The sequence below is a fragment of the Epinephelus moara genome, chromosome 16, assembly GCF_006386435.1.
Source record: "Epinephelus moara isolate mb chromosome 16, YSFRI_EMoa_1.0, whole genome shotgun sequence".
NCBI lineage: Eukaryota > Metazoa > Chordata > Actinopteri > Perciformes > Serranidae > Epinephelus > Epinephelus moara.
Genome location: NC_065521.1, coordinates 18,420,711 through 18,439,531, shown reverse-complemented (window position 1 = coordinate 18,439,531; position 18,821 = coordinate 18,420,711). Strand labels below are relative to the sequence as shown.

General features: G+C 39.7%; 1 protein-coding gene across 1 annotated transcript; it reads right to left on the bottom strand.

Annotated features, from left to right (window-relative positions):
• Nucleotides 1–3,121: 3,121 nt before the first annotated feature.
• Nucleotides 3,122–18,159, bottom strand: impdh2 (IMP (inosine 5'-monophosphate) dehydrogenase 2). The gene is made up of 14 exons (XM_050065513.1): nucleotides 17,666–18,159; nucleotides 15,693–15,741; nucleotides 14,958–15,059; nucleotides 14,073–14,147; nucleotides 13,408–13,614; nucleotides 13,159–13,246; nucleotides 12,838–13,037; nucleotides 12,223–12,313; nucleotides 11,821–11,916; nucleotides 7,473–7,616; nucleotides 7,013–7,157; nucleotides 6,365–6,508; nucleotides 3,733–3,816; nucleotides 3,122–3,521 (listed from the first exon to the last, which is right to left on the bottom strand). The coding sequence occupies exons 1-14, from the start codon at nucleotides 17,761–17,763 to the stop codon at nucleotides 3,500–3,502; spliced, it is 1,545 nt and encodes a 514-aa protein (XP_049921470.1). The 5' UTR covers nucleotides 17,764–18,159; the 3' UTR covers nucleotides 3,122–3,499.
• Between the last annotated feature and the right edge of the window lie 662 nt (nucleotides 18,160–18,821).

The following is an 18,821-nucleotide window of genomic DNA, read 5'->3' as shown; positions in this document are numbered from 1 at the left end:
ATTAATTCAGGGGTGCTGGTGGCTTAGTGGTAGAGCAGGCGCCCCATGTACAAGGCTGTTGCCGCAGGGGCCCGGGTACAACCCCAGCCTGTGGCTTTTTGCTGCATGTCACTCCCTCTCTCTCTCCCCCTTCACACATGTTTGTCCTATCCATTAAAGGCTAAAAAGCCCCAAAAAAATCTTAAAATTTAAAAAAAAAAAAATTAATTCAAATGATACTGAAAGAAGTTATTTGCGACCTAGACATTTTAAATAAACTTACCTAGGTAAACGTATAATTTGTAGTAACAGAATTCTATGAATCATTGTTTTGTTTCACATGTAAAACCCTGATCTTTCCGTTGTCCTAATCGAAGCCTGTAAACTGACTCCCTGTGTGTGTTTTTGATTAGGGTGTGACATGATGGATGATGTGAGACAGGTGTGACCAGCGGAGTGTGACGGAGGAGTCCCATCAGTCCGTCTGGGTTTCAGCCTGGAAAGTCCGGTAGATTTGGCGCAGCACCTGATCCTCCCTGGAGACCTGCAGCAGGCAGGAGGAAGGTTAGGTAGGTGGAGAGGAGGTGGCTGCTTGTTCTCTGATGGAGGAAACCCTTTGTCCTTGAATGTCCTTCAGTAATCAGCAGTTTAGCAGAAATGCAGCATCGTTATCTGATTGCATAGACTGGCAACAAACTGAGCTTCTCTATGGTGAAAATTGAAATAAATGCCATGTTGCAGGCTTGTAGTCATGATACGAGTATAAATGTAGTTTCTGTGTTAACCTTAAGTTTGTAAGGAAACTCCTTTTTTAACATCTCACCACAGTTTTGTTGTTCCAGACACAAACTGTTTACAATCGCTTGCCTTGCATGAAATGCTTTGAATATTTACACACAATTTGATGACAGTTTATTTTACAGGACTCGTAGTTTCCCATTGTTAGTAATTTCTGGTACAACCAAGACAATCTGTTAGTCAGTGTGCAGAAGGTCAGCTGAACATGTAAATGCAAAAATGTAAACTTTGTCTACAGTCAGGCATATAAGTTTGGAATAATTAAGGTAGAATTTAATTTGTTTTTTCATTTTTCATGTCATTTATCAAATGTTTCAAAATATTTCCCCAATAATTAGCAGTGGTGAAATGTAACTTAGTACATTTACTCATCTATATAAGTACACTTTTAACATACTTGTACTTTGAGTATTTCTGTTTTTCTTAATATTTCAACTTTACTATATTTCAGAGGGAAATATTGTATTTTTTACAGTTATAGTTACTACACTTTAAGGGTCATTTCATGCCAACGCATCCAGCGTTAAGAGCTTTTCCTATTTTTTTGTTATAGATTTTCTTAAAAAAAACAACAAAAAAAAAACTTCAATTAAACTGATGACACTTTGCAAAGTCATATAGCTCTACTTCAGCTTTGGCCCTTGGAGCTATATTTCATAGTTTTTGACTGTATCCAAAGCCTTGCCGATTGCTTATTTTTCATTGGATTTGTTTGAAATTTGTACTGAACATCCAAAAACCCCAGAGGAAAATTTGCAAAATGGATTCATGTAAATAGTTTTTGCTGACTGTTTTACAGTAATCAAATAAGAAAAAAAAATCACCCACGGAATCTTTAATTTAAAAAGATTAAGATTTCTACTAGTTTCCTTGCAACCAAATTTTGATTTGTTGTTGTAAGTTAAGTAATAGTAAAGGTTCTTTGTTCAAGTAAAAAAAGTTTTATTTGATGACTGTAAAACATTCAGCAACAACTAAATGATTATGTTACAATTTGACCTTACAGGTCCTTCAATGTTCAGGACAAATTTCCACCCAATTCAATGAATAATGAGCACTAGGTGAGGCTTAGAATACATTTGTAGAAATTAAGGAATTGGCTCAGACCAAACTTAACAAATTCATGACTAAAAATATATTTTGAGTAGCGCTATAGGTAAAAATGTATATAAGTTCCCTCATAATTTTGTTTTCAATAAAATCCATGACATGAACTTGGAGGTTCTCAGTGAGTTGATATGAAATAAAACATGTTATGCTGATGTAAGTGATGCAGCGCTGTACTATTAAACTACCCGGTAGTATCTCAAATGCTTCCACAATGATGAACTACAACATTAAAATGCTCTAACATATATTAATAAATAATAATACAGACTGACGTAAAGCTTTAAAATGAGATATTCTGTATGAGTACTTTTACTTGTTATACTTTAAGTACATTTTGCTTTTTTACTGAAGTAATATTTTGAATTCAGGACTTTCACCTGTAATGGAGTATTTTTAGGCTCCCATATTTCTACTTATGTTTAAGTAAAGCATCTCACTTCTTCCACCACTGATAATTGTACCAAAATGTAGCTTTCCCCCCAGGGAAACTAGAAAATTATGGGGCCAAAAAATAAACAAATTTACTTGGAAGCATGTCTTTATAGTATTTTTAAGTTTTACCCAATTCTGTCTTTAGTTGTTTTATTGTTTGTTTTGTATACTTATTGGTTTACAACTTAAGCCAGTGCTACATTTTTAGGTCTTTACTAAAAAGTAAAATTTGATAATGTTTAATTGTCAGATTAAATAGATGGCAGTCACATCTCCTTACAAACTGCAAATTAATTAACAAGCTCTTCTCCCCTGGTTTCCTTCATCAGATGAACAGAAACTAGATCTCTTGGTTGTCGGTGACCGTTGGTGATTAGAGACAAGCTGCAGCACGTCCTCTACGCTTCTTCCTCTGAAGAAACCCTGAGAAGCCAGCGATTGATTCAGATGATAACTACTCTGCATTATCATCAACCCTGTAGAATTTTTATCTGTAATAGTAAATCCTATTTAAATGTGCTAGATATGAACACAAATCTTTTAAAATATTCTTCTCTACGGGGCATCAGTGGCTTAGTGGATAGAGCAGGCGCCGCATGTACAAGGCTGTTGCTACAGTGGCCCGGGTTTGAGTCCAGCCTGTGGCCCTTTGCTGCATGTCATCCCCTCTCTCTCTCCCCCCCTTTCACACTTGCCTGTCCTGTCAATTAAAGGCAAAATGCCTAGAAAAATACCTTTAAAAAATATATATATATATATTCTGCTCTATTCCAAATGACCCAAACAGACAACAGCAGCTTGTGGAAAAACACGAGTTTTATTACTGGACAACTTTGTTGCCTTAAAATGGACACACCAGACATTTAATTTGAATCACAACATGAAAGGCATTGGAGGAGTCAATCACACGTGCACTGATTGATAAATGCTCAGTTCCCCTCCTTCACACAGAAAGACAAAGACAATGCATAGATGACACTGGCAGGAAGACTGATGGATCCTTGGAAGAATACAGTGTGTGTGAGAGCTCATCTTTAAAGACTAGTTTCTATGAGAACTTCAGCAGGTGTTTGTGTTGAGTATGGATGTAAGAGGGTCCGGCAAGTAGTGTTTTTGCATATTGTGTCTGTTGGAAAGAATCTTCATCTGCAGGCTCAACGGCAAAACGGCTGGCTTCTTCTCAAAACAGACGTTTCTCATAACTGTGGGAGAAAGAAGAGCTGGTCAGTGAGGGAAAACATCGCACATCTACCCATGATGCTCCCTGAGGTTTCCTGCCAAGACAGACTGGAGGCACTAATCAGGACGTTTAACTAAAAGTTTGTACAGTGATGTGAAACTAAAACTTTTTAAGATGATAGAATATGAAACTGAACAAAACAAAGTTCTATCTGCATAGCTTTGTGTGTGTACCTGTGCAGGCTGTGGACTCCACCCTCCATCTGAGCTGATGTTGTTCTCCTTTCAAATTTCAGATCCCCAGAGTACATCATGGCTCTGCCAGGAGGAAAGAAGAGCAACACACAGCCACAGGGGTAAGAATATAGTGTGACAAACACTGAGCAAGTACCAAGGCTAAAGAGGGGTCCCAAATCCAAACTACGTGCTAATTCTGTTCAGCATGTATTTCATACTAATTGTCAGAGTATACTGTTTAGCTGTTAGTATACAAAAACATTGTTGTTTAGTTAATCTTTAATAAACTGTAGGGGAAGCACTCAGTCAGGATGTGTACATGAAATGATAAGACTTCCAGTATGGTAACTGGTATTATATCCACATTACTATGACTTTCTTATGGCATACTATGATTTCCTTTATCCTGTTATTAGTAACAACTATACTTAAAAAATACTGTGGCACACTATACAGTGACCTTTTCTGCTACATCATTTGACACTTTTAAGGCATACTCTTTTATATTACACTTAATGACAGTTTTGGCATACTGTACTATTAGTTTTAAATGACATGTATTGTTATGGTGCGTTCCAGGCAGGCTTTTGAACTCAGTTCAAGTCACGACTTCAAGTCATGAGTTACGACTTTGTAGCATTCCAGGAAAGTTACGGCAAACTGCCAGTTACTTCCTGTTTAACGTTGAACATGGCGAACCGTTTGTTTGTGCTGTTTCCCGATTATTTCTATCGCCAAAGGTGCCTGCTCCTTGCTCATTTGAGTGAAACGGAGGAGGAGAAACAGCGCATAAGGTCACACATGCTACTATACTTTTTATTTTACGTTATCTGTGTGTTTGGAAACGTATTTTATATTGATTATTCTTGCACTGGAAACCAGCTGTTAGAGCGGCTGCCAATAATGCGTTAAGATTAGGGCTATTTTATGTCTATTTCTCACCATGTATCACCTGCATCAACACCGCATTACCATAAGGTAATTGGTTTAGAGGGCTGTGTGACGTCAGAAAGCATAACTGGGAGTACATCAATCTGGTATGAGTTCACGGGTGGGAAGTTACGGGTTTGACTGCCGTTCAGTGCACTTTCACGGGTTACAGGTTGTGAAAACACGAGTTACGGGTTGCCTGGAACGCACCATTACATACTACACTATGACTTTCATGACACTGCCATGTTTTATGACATTTTCTGTATTTTTTAAAATACTTTTTGCCATACTATAATGATAATGTGTACAGCTGTTGACCTTCTGACATTTTTATGGCATGCTATCCTATATTTTTTGTGACATACTATACTGTAACTTCTTTTACTATCTTCATGACATACTGCACTGTGAATTTATGACTACACTATACTGTGACTTTTGACACTCTATGGCATGCTATTACCTTTTTGACACTTTGATGGCATACTATACTATGACCTAATGCCATTTTTTTATGACACTTTCCATTATATACTCTTATTTTTGTACAACATTTTTATGATATTTTAATGGCATACTACTACTACTACTATTCCATGGTATACTATACTATGAATTTGTTATGAGATTATTATTGACAACTACACTAGAACATTTTTGTGGCACATTATGCTGCAAACTTGTCTGCTACAGTTTTTTTTGACACTTTTAAGGCATACTCTAACTTTTTTGTATTACACTTAATATGACATGGCATACTGTACTAAACTATTACGTTTTTTTAATGACATACTGTAGATTTTTAAAATTATTTTTTGACATACTGCATAATGACTTATGACATTTTGTAACATACAATATGACTTGACAGTCTTTATGGCATGTTACTATTTTATGGCATACTATACTATGACTTATGACAAACCATACAATAACAATGACAATAATGGACACTTTTGACATACTATTACTTTTGTATGATATTTTAATGGCATACTCTATAATCACTTTTTTCATAATATTTCTTATGACACTTGGGGCATATTATACTGTAACCTGTGGCATTTTTATGACACTCTATTGTGAATTTTTAATGTAATTTATTTTGACACTGTTTCATGACATTTTTTGTGGCATACTATGACTTCCGTCATCACATTATTCATGACAACTATACTATAAATTTTTTGTGGCACACAGCATACTATAACTCATTTTGTATTACATTTGTCAAGATTTTTGGCATACTGTACTATACTATTACTGTTTTTAATGACATTTATCATAACTTTATTAGTGGCATACTGTACTATGACTTTTGACTTTTTTTTGACATACTATATTTTTTAATAGCATACTGACGTGACTTTCTTTTATTAAATTAATTTTTAATGACATACCTTAGTTTGACTTTTTTTTTTAAACACAGGTTTCTCAAAGTTTAATGACTGAGTGCCATTTCAGGGGCAGTGTATGTTTGAGGGCTACATGGGAAAAGTGCACACAAACAAAATATCTTTTCCATCTCACTTCCACAATCAACTGCAGAACTGTCCACTCTCTCTGATTTGGAAGTCTTGCATCACAGAGAAAAATCCCCTTACGTTTTACTACTCTGTGCACACACATTTCTGTCCCATGAGGGTTCAGTAAGAGGCAGTTTTATATCATCAGCTGTCTGCCTGCGTGTTTTTACCTGAGCTGTGTGAGGCTTTTGGCTCCGATGTCCTGACAGGAGTGCTGAATGCCAGCCAGCAGGTAGGGAATAAACTTGTGGATGGAGCCTTTGTCCTGCACCGCTCCAGAAACACCTTGAGCAACTTTAATCTTGTCGCTCTCACTGTGAAGGGGAGAGGAGGCAGAAAAAGTGAGTGATATGAAGGTGTAAGTGGTGCACTCTCATGAGGTTTCCCGTCTCTCACATTTAAAGTACAACCTGTGTACTGCCACCTTGTGACACAAGAGCTTTTGAGTGTGCTGTGATATTTACTTTCAAATCAAAATAAAGATTTAACATAAGTATCACTGGGTAAAATGTCTGTCCCTCTGTCTTCCAGCAGGCTTGTCATTGTTCATTACAAGAAAGTAATGTCTTCCGCTCTGAAAACCACTGAAAATCACGAGGAAGAAGTGTTGTCTTTGGGAAAAACGTTTGTGGTGAGACGAGGTTATACTATGTGGAAGGGAACCGCGTGCTTTCATGTTTTCCTCTTTTGGGGTAAGAGTAGACCATTGCTTTATTATGGTCTAAGCTGCACATACACAATCTAGACTGTTACCCAACTATAAACTCTGATCAGCTTGAACAATGCAGACCATGAGCCCAGTTTTAGGTTTTCTGTACCTGAAGTATCTGCTCTGAGAGCCCAGGTTTTTGTCCATGGCATCCAGGGAGCCCATGCCGCGGTATTTTTTCAACCTGATGCCATCAGAGAAGAAATATTCACCAGGAGCTTCACTGGTAGCAGCCAGCAGAGAGCCCATCATCACTGGGCACAGAGAGGGAGAGGTTGGTAAGCTGAGGTTCAGTTAGAAGACTGGAAATCAATGTTGACTATTAAAAGCTAAAATATAGTTAAGTGGGGAAAAGGCTTTTGCTCATTTTCCCATCTTAAATCATTTCACACGGAGGGCAGTAAACAACATAATCTGAAAATCTACTGTTCAAATTATAATCCTCTGTGTAACATGGATTAGTAAAAACATGACAGATGACCACTGTAGAAAAAAAACAGCAAATTCTTATTAACGATGTCCTCTAAATATGTCAGTTGTAAACTCTTGCACTCTGACTCGTTCCCTACCTGTGGATGCTCCCAGTGCCAAGGCTTTGGCAATGTGTCCGACAGTCTGGATGCCGCCATCAGCAATGACTGGCACGCCAAAACGCCTGGCGTACTCTGATACTTTGTAGACAGCTGTGGCCTGGGGTCTGCCGCACGCCAGCACTGTGGGGGGAAGAAGAGAGATGGAGGAGGATTAAATGATGTGAGAAAATGTGTACAGCTGTTGAATTTAGACATCTTAAAAACATGTTTCTGGTCTCATGACTGCGGGCTAGTCCTGTACTACATACTGACCCCTTGATCTACCACAGAACACATAACCGAAGTTTGCAAACTGCTAACTCAGCTCACCACAGAAAGCTTTACAGAGTCACATGGGAAATTAGTCAAATTTTTACCAGACAGTTATTATTTCATGTCACCATTTTATATTTACAGGAACATCGCTGCAACATAAATACAGATGAGCTTTGTAACCATGTATCAGCTGGCTCATAATCTGAGAATCAAAAACTTCTCAATTAAGCTCAGAGACTTTAACTGAGTTTTGACAGGCATGCTTAGTGGAAACTCCCAGTGATGTTAAAAAAAAATCTCACACACTGTGAATGAGCAGACAGACTGGGAACGTGTCTCTTTCTATTGTCATGTTAGTCAAAGACAAGTTAGAATGAGGAAGTTAAACTTGTCACATCAGCAGACAAATCCCACACACACCGCACTGACATACTCAACCCATCTCATAATATATCCTGTCTCTTTTCAACTGAAGACCACTCATCAACTTTAATTATATCTCTAACATGTCAACCACTATTAGTAAGTAAGAGACACTAATGTTCAAATTTACAACACGCCACTAAAGAGAAACATCCCAATTCCTTTTTTTAACCAGGAGGATTGTTTTACTTCCTGTGAACTCAGGGCTGCACGGTACTTACCAAACTACTTGTCCCAATTATCTTGCTATGTATTAATGGCCATGATCTTAAACAGGAAACATTGCAAAGGCCTCTTTGTACAAGATATCAGCATTTTTTAAAGTTGTAATCACCCTTAGGTGCTGATGGTTGTGAGGTTTATTACGGTTTATATTTTTTTGTACTGTTCACACAATAGCCAGGCAAACTCAGCAATGTAAATCCACACTCAGACAATAACAATGAACACTACTATATAGCGAGGTATTACAGAATGCAAATACTTTGAATGGCTACTGCTATGAAAATGCCAACTATAAATACAATCAAAAATGTTAAGGTTGATTTCATGAAAGGAAAGAACTGTAACTTACAGCACTACAGCAGCTGAAGGGTCTTGGTCAGTCATCCTGGCTTCTAAATTCTAATTAAAACACTGCTGTTGAGGTGAAACAGCTGCTACATCTTCTTTCATTAGGTATGTGTCATGATATACAGTCAGTGTATGTGATTATTATCTGTGCAGCCCCACATGTTCAAACCAAGAGATATAACCCTGTTTTTACCAACCTGTACATCTCATTTCAGACAACGTGACAGAGGTAAAATACAAAGACACACACGACACAGAAATAGAAACACCTCATCTTTTCACAGCCTCGATGCTGATGCGTCTTCTCATACAGCCATGCTACAGTTCAAAAGAATGTCACTTTGGGTGCAACAATCCCAGATGACAGCCGTGGCAAACTCTGAATATACTATGTTGACGATTAGAAAGTGAGTCACTGAAATAAGTATACACACAAACAGCTGAACAAAGACACATTCATCAAGGCAGCTTTATCCTTGATCGTGACAATTTATCATGAAACAGAGGTGCCAGCTGAAATTTAACCTGCCTGCTCCCACCCACCTCAGCAGGTTCACCACCTCTGCTCATCAGGGACACCCAGTGGCTGCCAGCGACACTAAAAAGCCACTCGTTGCAATGCCATGTGTTAGAAATGAGTGTTAGAAATCGATGTGAGCTGTGGTCTACAACTGACACAATGATGGGAGGGCCAATATAACACAATCCTGTCACAGAAGCAGCACACATAAGGTCTGGCCTTAGGGGATAGTTTGGACCTTTTCAAGTGGGGTTGTATGAGGTACTTATCAGGAGTCAGTGCATTACACACAGTAGATGTCAGTCGTGCCCCTCGTTTGGAGAAGCAGGCTGGAGTGCGACAAGAGAGCTAAGCAATGTACTGCTGTGGAGGGATCGGTAATAAAATGTATTTTAGCCACCTAAAAATAAATAAAGAAAATAAGATAAAACCAGTATCAGTCTAAGTGTACGCTATATTTAGAATATTTTTACTTCTTTACCTTTCCATAAGACAGTGATTTCCGACGAGGAAGCCTCTCTTCAAAGCCAGACTCCACTCAGACAAAGTGATTTTACTTCACTGAGGACAGGAGCTGCTGGTCTACCACTGCCTCAGTTAGTTACTTTGTGTTATTGTATGACTTTGGTGAATCCGAACTAACACTTTTAAACCCCAAAGTCACACTACAACACAAAATAACTGACTGAGCCAGCAGTAAACCAGCAGTTCCTGTGTTAAATGAGACGAAGTAACTGTTTTTGTCAATGGAGTCTGGTGGCTTTGACAGGAGCATAGGGAACTGAAGCCGTTAGCGGCGTCCCCATCGGAACAAGCTGTCTGAAGGAAAGAAACGGTGAAAATATCAATATAGCACACTTAAACTGTTATAGATTTTTTTTAAGGTGGCTAAAATGTTTTGCTGCTTCCCTTGTCCACAGCATTACATTGCTGAGCTTCAGTATTGGTACTCCTGCCTGCTTCTCCAAACTGGAGGCATGTTGACAGACTTCCACTGTATGTAATACACTGACTATGGATAAGTACCTCATACAAACCCCACTTAAAAAATCCAAACTGTGCCTATAAACCAGCTACCACCTGACCAATTGTATCCACAAGCAACCCAAGGACACAAATGGATGGTGTCTCATTCTGATGACATCGTTAAGACCAGAGACTGAAAGGTCAGTGAAGTGAGCGGAGGAAGAGCAACATTCACTCAGGACAGATTAGTGAGGACACAGCAATGAGCAAAAACCCCAAAACCTCAAACACCCAAGGCCAGCTCTCAAAACAACAACTACCTCTACTACTTTCACTGATGCAAAGCTGTTAACCAATCAGTGCAGCAGGCTGTGAGGGGGGGCAGGCACACTGTGATAGTGAAGCCAATAGGAGCCCAGTGCAGGCCGAAAGGAAACTTACTGGAGTATCCTGTAACAGTGGTTGGGGTTTTGGGGCTGTGGAGCCTTATTGCTGGTGGTACACTGGGGGGAGCTGGACAAGGACACACACAGTCACACAAACACACACCACAGAAACACCAGGGTAGGAGGCAGCAGAGAGAATTAAAGAGGGACAGAGCAGAGCAAGAAGAGAAGGAGGCAGGTAGGAAGACAAGAAGATGAAGATGACAGACAAAAGTGGAAAAAACCATAAGCAAAAGAAAATGAACAAGAACAAATAGTGCTAATGATTTTAGAGGAGTCTTGGGACAAGATGTGAAGACAAGACAGAGACAACAAGAAGCACAAACAGAACTACACAAGACAAATCACAGCTAAATGTATCTCCATGACAACTTGAAATTTAAAATCCAAACTTTGTTGTAACAATCCAAACTGCACAATTTAACAAACTACTTTCCAGATGGTCACACAACACTGAACACTAAACCCCGACCAATCATAGGTGATGTTTCCTTAATAATCTGCATGACTTGCAAAGGAGATCAGGTAGGAAGCACCAGAGACAGCCTCTTGGGATCAGAAATGTCAACACCTGAAGTACAGAGCATGTCAAAGACTATAAGAAAGACAAGAAAATAATTGTGGCATGCTTGTTTTCCCATCTGTGACTCCCGAGGAGTCTTAGACTCACAATCAGTTGTAAAGTCAATTCAATTTAGTCTATAAAGCCCAATATCACAGATCACAATTTGCCTCAGGGGAATTTACTCTGTCATGGACCCTCACAGCTGATAAGGAAAAACCTCAGGACGTGTAACAGATGTGTGTACAGAGTAGACCAACATCATGAAATTACAATAGACAATCCATACGACAAAATGATACATAGAATGTGCCACTAGCAAGCTGATATCATGTTGTTATCAAGCACACCGGCCGGACATGTATTATCCTGCTTTCTATTGCCAAACCAAAGTCAATCAAATTCTTCAACAAAAACACAAACTGCACATAAACTACACACTAAGATTTTCCTTCCCCCCTTTGATTGGCAGATTCAGTAACCACATTAGAGGCTCCTGAATGGCTGATGGCTGCTTTGTGGATGGGAGTAGTCAGCTAGGTTGTTGGTGTTTGTTGAGTTCTCATGTCAGTCACTCACCTTCCTGTGTGATGCAGATGGAGCCGCTGCCCATCCCCACTCTCAGCCCGTCCACTCCTGCATCTATCAGGTTCTTGGCCTGAGCTGCAGTCACCACTGGAGCAAAGAGGGGGAGACAGAGAGGCCGTTAGAGTTGGACAATGTTCTCTCAATGTATGCATCTTTAACTGTGAGCAGTAGGTAAGCTGTTAATTTTAGATAAGAGATTTTTAGATTCATCAATACACAGCCCAGTTAGGCTACTGATATTTCAGAGACACACTGGTTTTGAACTGCGCATGGGAGGAAGAAACATTTAAGAGTCTGTCCATTCTTGATTAATAACTCTGTCACGTGTAATTACATGTATAAATGAGATAATTGAAAATACATTTTCATGCTAGTAAAGAAAAGCTTATTTACCATTGCCTCCGATGACCTGTAGGCTTGGATACTTTTCTTTGATATATTTGATCATGTTGACTTGGAAGATTGAGTTGCCCTGAGACGAGTCCTGGAGGTAAGAAAGGAAAACATGACATTGTTATTTACAGAGCATCATTACCGCAAGTTTGTACACTTAACCGCTTTTAGACAACCTAAAACCTCAAATGTAGAGAATCCAGAACAAAGTAACTGCACTTTGACTTTGCTTCCACAGTTAAGAGATCAAGGTTTTCATCTCATGTGGATCTTCATCAAAAAGCCTCTAGCTAACACACTCAAAGTAAGTTCATAGATTTTGATATCTTGTCTTGCACCACAGTGAGTGTGCACACCACTGGTGCCAAGCTAAAGTAAACCCAGTTAACCCATTACAAATCTGTGAGAGAGCTGACTTTCAGTCTGTTCTCCACCAGCAGTCCCAGTCCCTCAGTAGTAAAGCTCCCTAATCTGCACCACAAAGTCAGACATTGATCCCAGCAGGAAAGTGCAAACCAGTTTGAGCCCAGTCTCCTCACTCAGACTTAATCCACCCTGGTTTACATGGGAAACAGAGGTCTCCACCTCTAAAACCTGCACTAAAGTCCTCCTTACCAGTACAATTACATCCACCCCACTCTGCACCAGCAGGTCCAGACGGTACTTGTCGTCGTTGTGGGTGCCGATGGCAGCGCCACACAGCAGCTGTTTGCGCGAGTCTTTGGAGGCCAGAGGGAAGTCTCTGTTCTTCTTCAAGTCTGTGCGGGCGATGATGGACACCAGGTTGCCCTCTTCATTTACTATGGGCAGCTTTCCTGCAGCGGGAATCCGAGAGGTTAAACATGTGCAGACATTCACACCTGGTCTGTTTTTTAACTGAAATGAAAACATAAAAATCAAGCGAGTCATGAATAATAAATTTAAAATCCTCTTCACCTTTCTTACTCCTCTGGAGAATTTCATTGGCTTCTTTAAGTGTCACTCCAGCAGGTGCGACCACTAGATCCTCTCGCTTCGTCATCACCTGTCAAGACGGCAACACGCACAGAACATGAAAAAGAAAGCCTATGGCCTATTAATATGTATCATATAATCTCGATTCATCAGTTCCCAAAACTTTTGCGCCCAACCCCACAGTGCTTTTGGTTTCTGATGGCTAGTGACTTGTGTCTAAGCTCCACCCACCTCGCTCAGTGGCAGGTTGTGGTCCTCCTCCTTCAGGAAGTCAATGTCTCTGGACGAGATAATGCCCACCAGCTTGCCGCCCATTTTGCCGTTGTCTGTGATGGGGATTCCACAGAAGCCGTGGCGAGCCTTGGCCTGGAAGACGTCCCGAACACGCTCGTTGGGGCTCATCACCACAGGGTCTGTGATGAAGCCCTGCTCATAACGCTGGAGGGAGGAGGGAAATGACGGGTGAGGAAGAATAAGGAGCAGCAGGAGAGGGATGGTGCAGAACAAAAAGAAATATAAACAGGAAGTGGATTTAAGGGTGAGTATGGGAAAGAAAGGGAGGGTAACAGCAGGGGAAAGGGTTTAACGGATTCGATAGGGAGGGTTGGATGAACAAATGTGAGCGTTTCACTGCCTACACTCTAGAAGACAGGAGCAATGGAGGGAAGGAAATAGCATGCTTTTACATCTCTCGAACTGAGAGCAGTAAATAAAAACAGAGAAAGACAGAGAGAAGCTGACGTGAGATGACAAAAGATACGCATAAAAACAATGATGGAAAAGAAAATGATCATGTGACAGAAAAAACTTCAATGATCAGATAAACAAAATGAAAGAAAGAGGGTTGAAGAAGTGTAAAGAGAAAGTAAAAAAATACAGATGGTCATCATCACTACCTTGACTTTGCGAACTTCATTAGCCTGGAACTCTGGGGTGCAGTTGTGGTGGATGAAGCCGATGCCACCTGTTAGCTGGGAGGAAACAATACATCAGGTGAGTGTGGGCATCACAGTGTGCTAATGAATGAATTTAAACTATCTAATGATACAGAGAAAAACATGTGTTTATGTTGTGGATGTATTGGCAAGAAACTGGCAAAACTCCTAAATAAAGGTTAAATAGAATAAATAAAAAGGCGAAATATAAGGGCTATTTAATCTAATTTAAAGAACTTAAACTGTCAGTGCTAGCTGTGTGCCCCTGATAACTGCCTGCTTCATAAGTTTGTGTTTACACTAGCAACATGTTGGGTGCATTCGGAAGTAGTCACTCAAAGTGCCAAAGTACACTCTGGCACAAAGTGGAGCATTCATACATTTGGAGTGCTATTGGAAGGTACCGTTTGGTTATCTAGAGCACCACACTTTTGGAATAGTAGAGCGTTCCCTGGGCACTCAGTCTGGGGAGACGGCACAGCAGAGCGCCAAGTGGAATGAGCGGGGGATTAACTTAACTGTGTGTTAAGTCATGAAGAAAGAAAAAGCTCTTTTTCTTCAAACATCAGCGCTCTCATTTTAGTGTAGAGTGTCAGATTAGATTTACAAACACACCCCTTGTTACACTGGAGTGGAAGAGTCAAATGGATTACAACATGGAAGAATCCGGCAGTCGAGGGTTTAGACACAACATAAAATGAACCCCTGCCATCAATCTTTGCATGTAAACTTAAAGTAAAAATCCAAAGTGTTTTTGAGAATCAATGTACCATCACAAAACATAATGTCATGATACATAAGTGTATCAATATTTTTTTACGTCTGTAGTTTATGTGTCATACTTACTGCCATAGCGATGGCCATGTTGGCCTCTGAGACAGTGTCCATAGGAGAGGAGACGAAGGGTGTTTTCATGGTGATTTGTTTGGTGAGCGCTGAGGTCAGGTCCTGGACAAAAAACATCAGGAGGATATTGAGAACATTAAAAATTGCTCCTCAATAACGTTACCATTATGAAAATTGTTACAGCACATAAATTAAAGTCAACCACCTCAAAGAATTGAAATCTTTTATGATGTTTCCTTTGAAATACGAAGTTATCCATGTAACAGGCAGAAGACATTTTAGCATGTCACATTAGAAGAAGCACAAGTGTAAATAATACAATAAAATGATGGCCGAATTCTATGTAGTTGCTTTGGCTTTGACATTGGTTTTGGTCCTGATGAAGTATTCTCACTGTTTATCGCTTGTGTAGTTGCTCTACTGTTACACTACATACTAGAATTTATTATCCCATAAATGTCAGCTACACTTACACAGTGCTGCTTTAAAAATGAGAATGCCAGGATCAACTATTAATCCTGGGAGGCCATAATTTACTGCTCTGGCTTATGGAAGCATTGTGAGCTGAATTTAGGGAATATCTGTGACGGGAGGCACACATCCGATAATCCTCCCTCTTGCCTCATCTGCTCCCGTCCCCACCATCATCCCACATTCAGATTAGGTTAACACCACAACAGCAGCGTTAATCAGATTTCATGTGTTGGTAAATATTTGTCCATCATCACGACTTACCACTTGGTCTGCTGTGAAGTCAATGTAGCCTGGGAGAATCAGGAAGTCACTGAAGAGGAGACAAGTGAGATGAGGTTAGAGCAATTCCATCCTAACAGCTTTAAACCTGCCTCAGCCAGTCAAACATGAAGACATGAAAGATTTAATTCATAATCTGGAAGTTCACTTTCCAAAACTAAAACCTTAAGTAACTCTAATCCATTACTGATTGATCTTCACTGTACAGTTAGGAGATCTAAGGTTTTTAAATAATGTGATGAGTAAACATGCGCCTGACAAAACACATGTGATGCAACACATATTTTCTAGTTCAGAAATAGAAGAAATGTGGCTTAAACTACTCCACACACCACACAACATGAAAAGGTGTCATGTTACAGGTATTGGTGTGAAATGTTTCTGGAGAAAGAACTTCTTAAATGCAAGGCATGTCGACCCATGTGGCGTATGAGTGGCAGTGACGCCCATGTGACTATGACACCAAAAAGACAGGCAGCGTGTTCAAGCATGTGGCAAGAGTAACTGTCAGCCATTTAACCATTACTTCTTTAATACACTGCCAATAGCATTCACACCAATCAATTAAATCAGGGGTTCAGTGGGTCAGAGGGTCATCAGTACACATGTGCTTTGATACTATTGTTACTGCATCTTTGCTTTGCAAGAGCAATGAGTAACCTGCTTACCTCTCATTTCATAGCATTTGAATACTTTTTGGATATTGGTTAGACTAAATGCATACATTTTAAGCCATTATGTGAAAGGGTTGCAAGTAATGATTATTTTTATTGTCAATAAATCTCAAATATTTCTCATTTATCCATGAATTGCTTCAAAATCTGGCAAGTCAAGACATCAGTTTGTACAACAGATAAATATGTAAATATATCGCTGACATAGATATAATATGAGATTTTGGACAAGAAAAAGTGCCTGTATCTAGTCAGTGCACGCCACTACTGTTTATGCTTTGTTGTGAAGGACTACAGAGTAGATGCTTTCACTATGGCCAAAGGGCCACACAGTCCAGCATGACAACACAGGACTGCGTAAGCCAGGACCTAAATTTGGGACCAGTGTGTATACAGAAGGAATGCGTGCCTCTTTCATTTCCAAGAGGCTGTTATCCAGAATGCACAAGTGTTTTCATGTTTTTAAAACATGTATCTTACTTAACAGCAATCCTTTAGAGCTGGTAGTGTGTAATAAAGGTGGAAACAATGACCTGTCTACAGGGACAGTTTAAAGCAGTCATAAACTTCATTGATGGCCAAAATACAAATGTATTTGTGTGCTGCCTGCTGTGATATAAGCTCAGGAGCACTACTTGTACATACTATGTCCATATAATCAAACTACAGTGAATTTCCCATGCAGCTTTAGTTTTCTGTTGATAAGCTGCCAAATAAAAGCTCATGTTCCATGTTATTAATGTAAGATAATCAAATTTAAGACAGCTATGAGCTCTGGTGACTTTCAGTGTAAATGAGTGATTACTGTGGACGTTCAAAGAGACACTCCACTACCTAAAATTCAGTTAACTTATCTCGAGGAGCACTAACTTGCCCAACCTGTATAAACAGTTACACAATGTCATCTGTGTCTCTGGCAGGTTTATCTTGTCTTCCAGTCATAAAAAAAAATAATACGGGTTGCATTGTGGGAAATGCTCCGTTAATAAGCATCCACTGTTTTTGGAGCTTGACTCATATAGGGGACTGTAAGAAGTATATGTTTATTTTAGCAAATAATTAATTCACTAACTTGCCCAACCTGTGACTGGCTGTCCCCAAAAGATGGCTGACTTTGGCAGCACCTGCTCCATTTCAGAAACATTATGCCTCAGTAAGTTAAGGGGCTAGTTGACTGTTAGCACACAGAGCTAGCATTACATGACAGCAGTACAGGTTGGTGGAGAGTGTAGTCGTGCCTGGCCTGGTTAGCCCGGGGCAGAGGAGTGGGAGTGTCTTTACTTGTATGTGAGCCCGTCTCCTCCGTTGAACAGCTGCTGTCCAGACAGCCCATCCTCGGGGACGTAACCGGTCTGCCCGCTGATCAGGTAGTCCGCCATGACGTCCGAATAAACCCTCACCAGTCCTTCAGTGTACTAGCGATAATAAATTAACTTAGTAACAAGCTGCTAATGCAACGAGTGGGTGTACACACACACACACACACACACACACCACACACACAGGCCCGGGAACACAGACCGAGAACTTTCTTCGTTCACCCCGTGTGTTGGCGCTCCTTCACGGTCAGCTCGCGCTCCGACCGTTGTCCTGCTCCGCGCGCCGGAAACAGTAATGTCGCCTGACTGACTGTTAATGATTAGACACTAAACAGAAAGCGTCGGTATGAAAGCTTGTGTGTCTTTTCTTGGGCCTCTCTGTCAGCCAGGACCAAGCGTTCATGTTCTTTCAACCGTTCCCTCAGACACGTTTGTTATTCCCGTCTGACAACGTTTCCGATACTGACGTCACATCCGGCCGACCCGCCCCCCTCACCTTTGATGATTTTATTTGATCATTTACAGAAAATAACTGCTATCATTATGTTTATGGAAAGTGAATTGTAATTTTACAGTCGTCTCTTAAGAGGAGTCAACTCAGTGGAACATACAGAACTCAATGTCCCTGCATGCTTTGCGTCATAGCAGCCTAATTAGATCTATTACTCAAGTTAATACAGCTTACTGTTCCTGTAGTAACATAATGATAATGATAATGATAATGATACTACTACTACTATAATAATAATAATAACAACAATAATAATAATTACTATTATTATTGTTATTATTATCATTATAAAGTGCTTTACAATAAAAACAATTAAAGCTAGTATAAAATAGTATAAAAAGTAAAAATAAATAGCATCCATTAAGAAATAACTAAATGATAAAAGTGAGTTTTAAGTTGAGATTTCAAAGAAGTTACTGAGTAATTTTGTCAGTGATCTTGACAGGAAGAAAGTTTGGTCCTTGCCAAAAAGTTTATTCTAAAAATTCAGGGAAAAGAAATTTCATTTAAATTGATCCTATAGATTTTATTCAATGAAACATTTCTTTAAAAAAGTTGAAACATAAAACAGTGTAAATTGCATTTTTTTTTTTTTTTTTTTATCACA

Excerpts from the sequence above, each read along its gene's own strand:
- impdh2 (XM_050065513.1), bottom strand. The coding sequence starts at position 17,763 with ATGGCGGACTACCTGATCAGCGGGCAGACCGGTTACGTCCCCGAGGAT. Across the intron at positions 13,247-13,407 it reads ACAACCTGCCACTGAGCGAG|GTGATGACGAAGCGAGAGGA; the intron begins GTGGGTGGAGCT and ends CCGTCTTGACAG. Across the intron at positions 3,522-3,732 it reads GGAGTCCACAGCCTGCACAG|TTATGAGAAACGTCTGTTTT; the intron begins GTACACACACAA and ends TTTCTCCCACAG.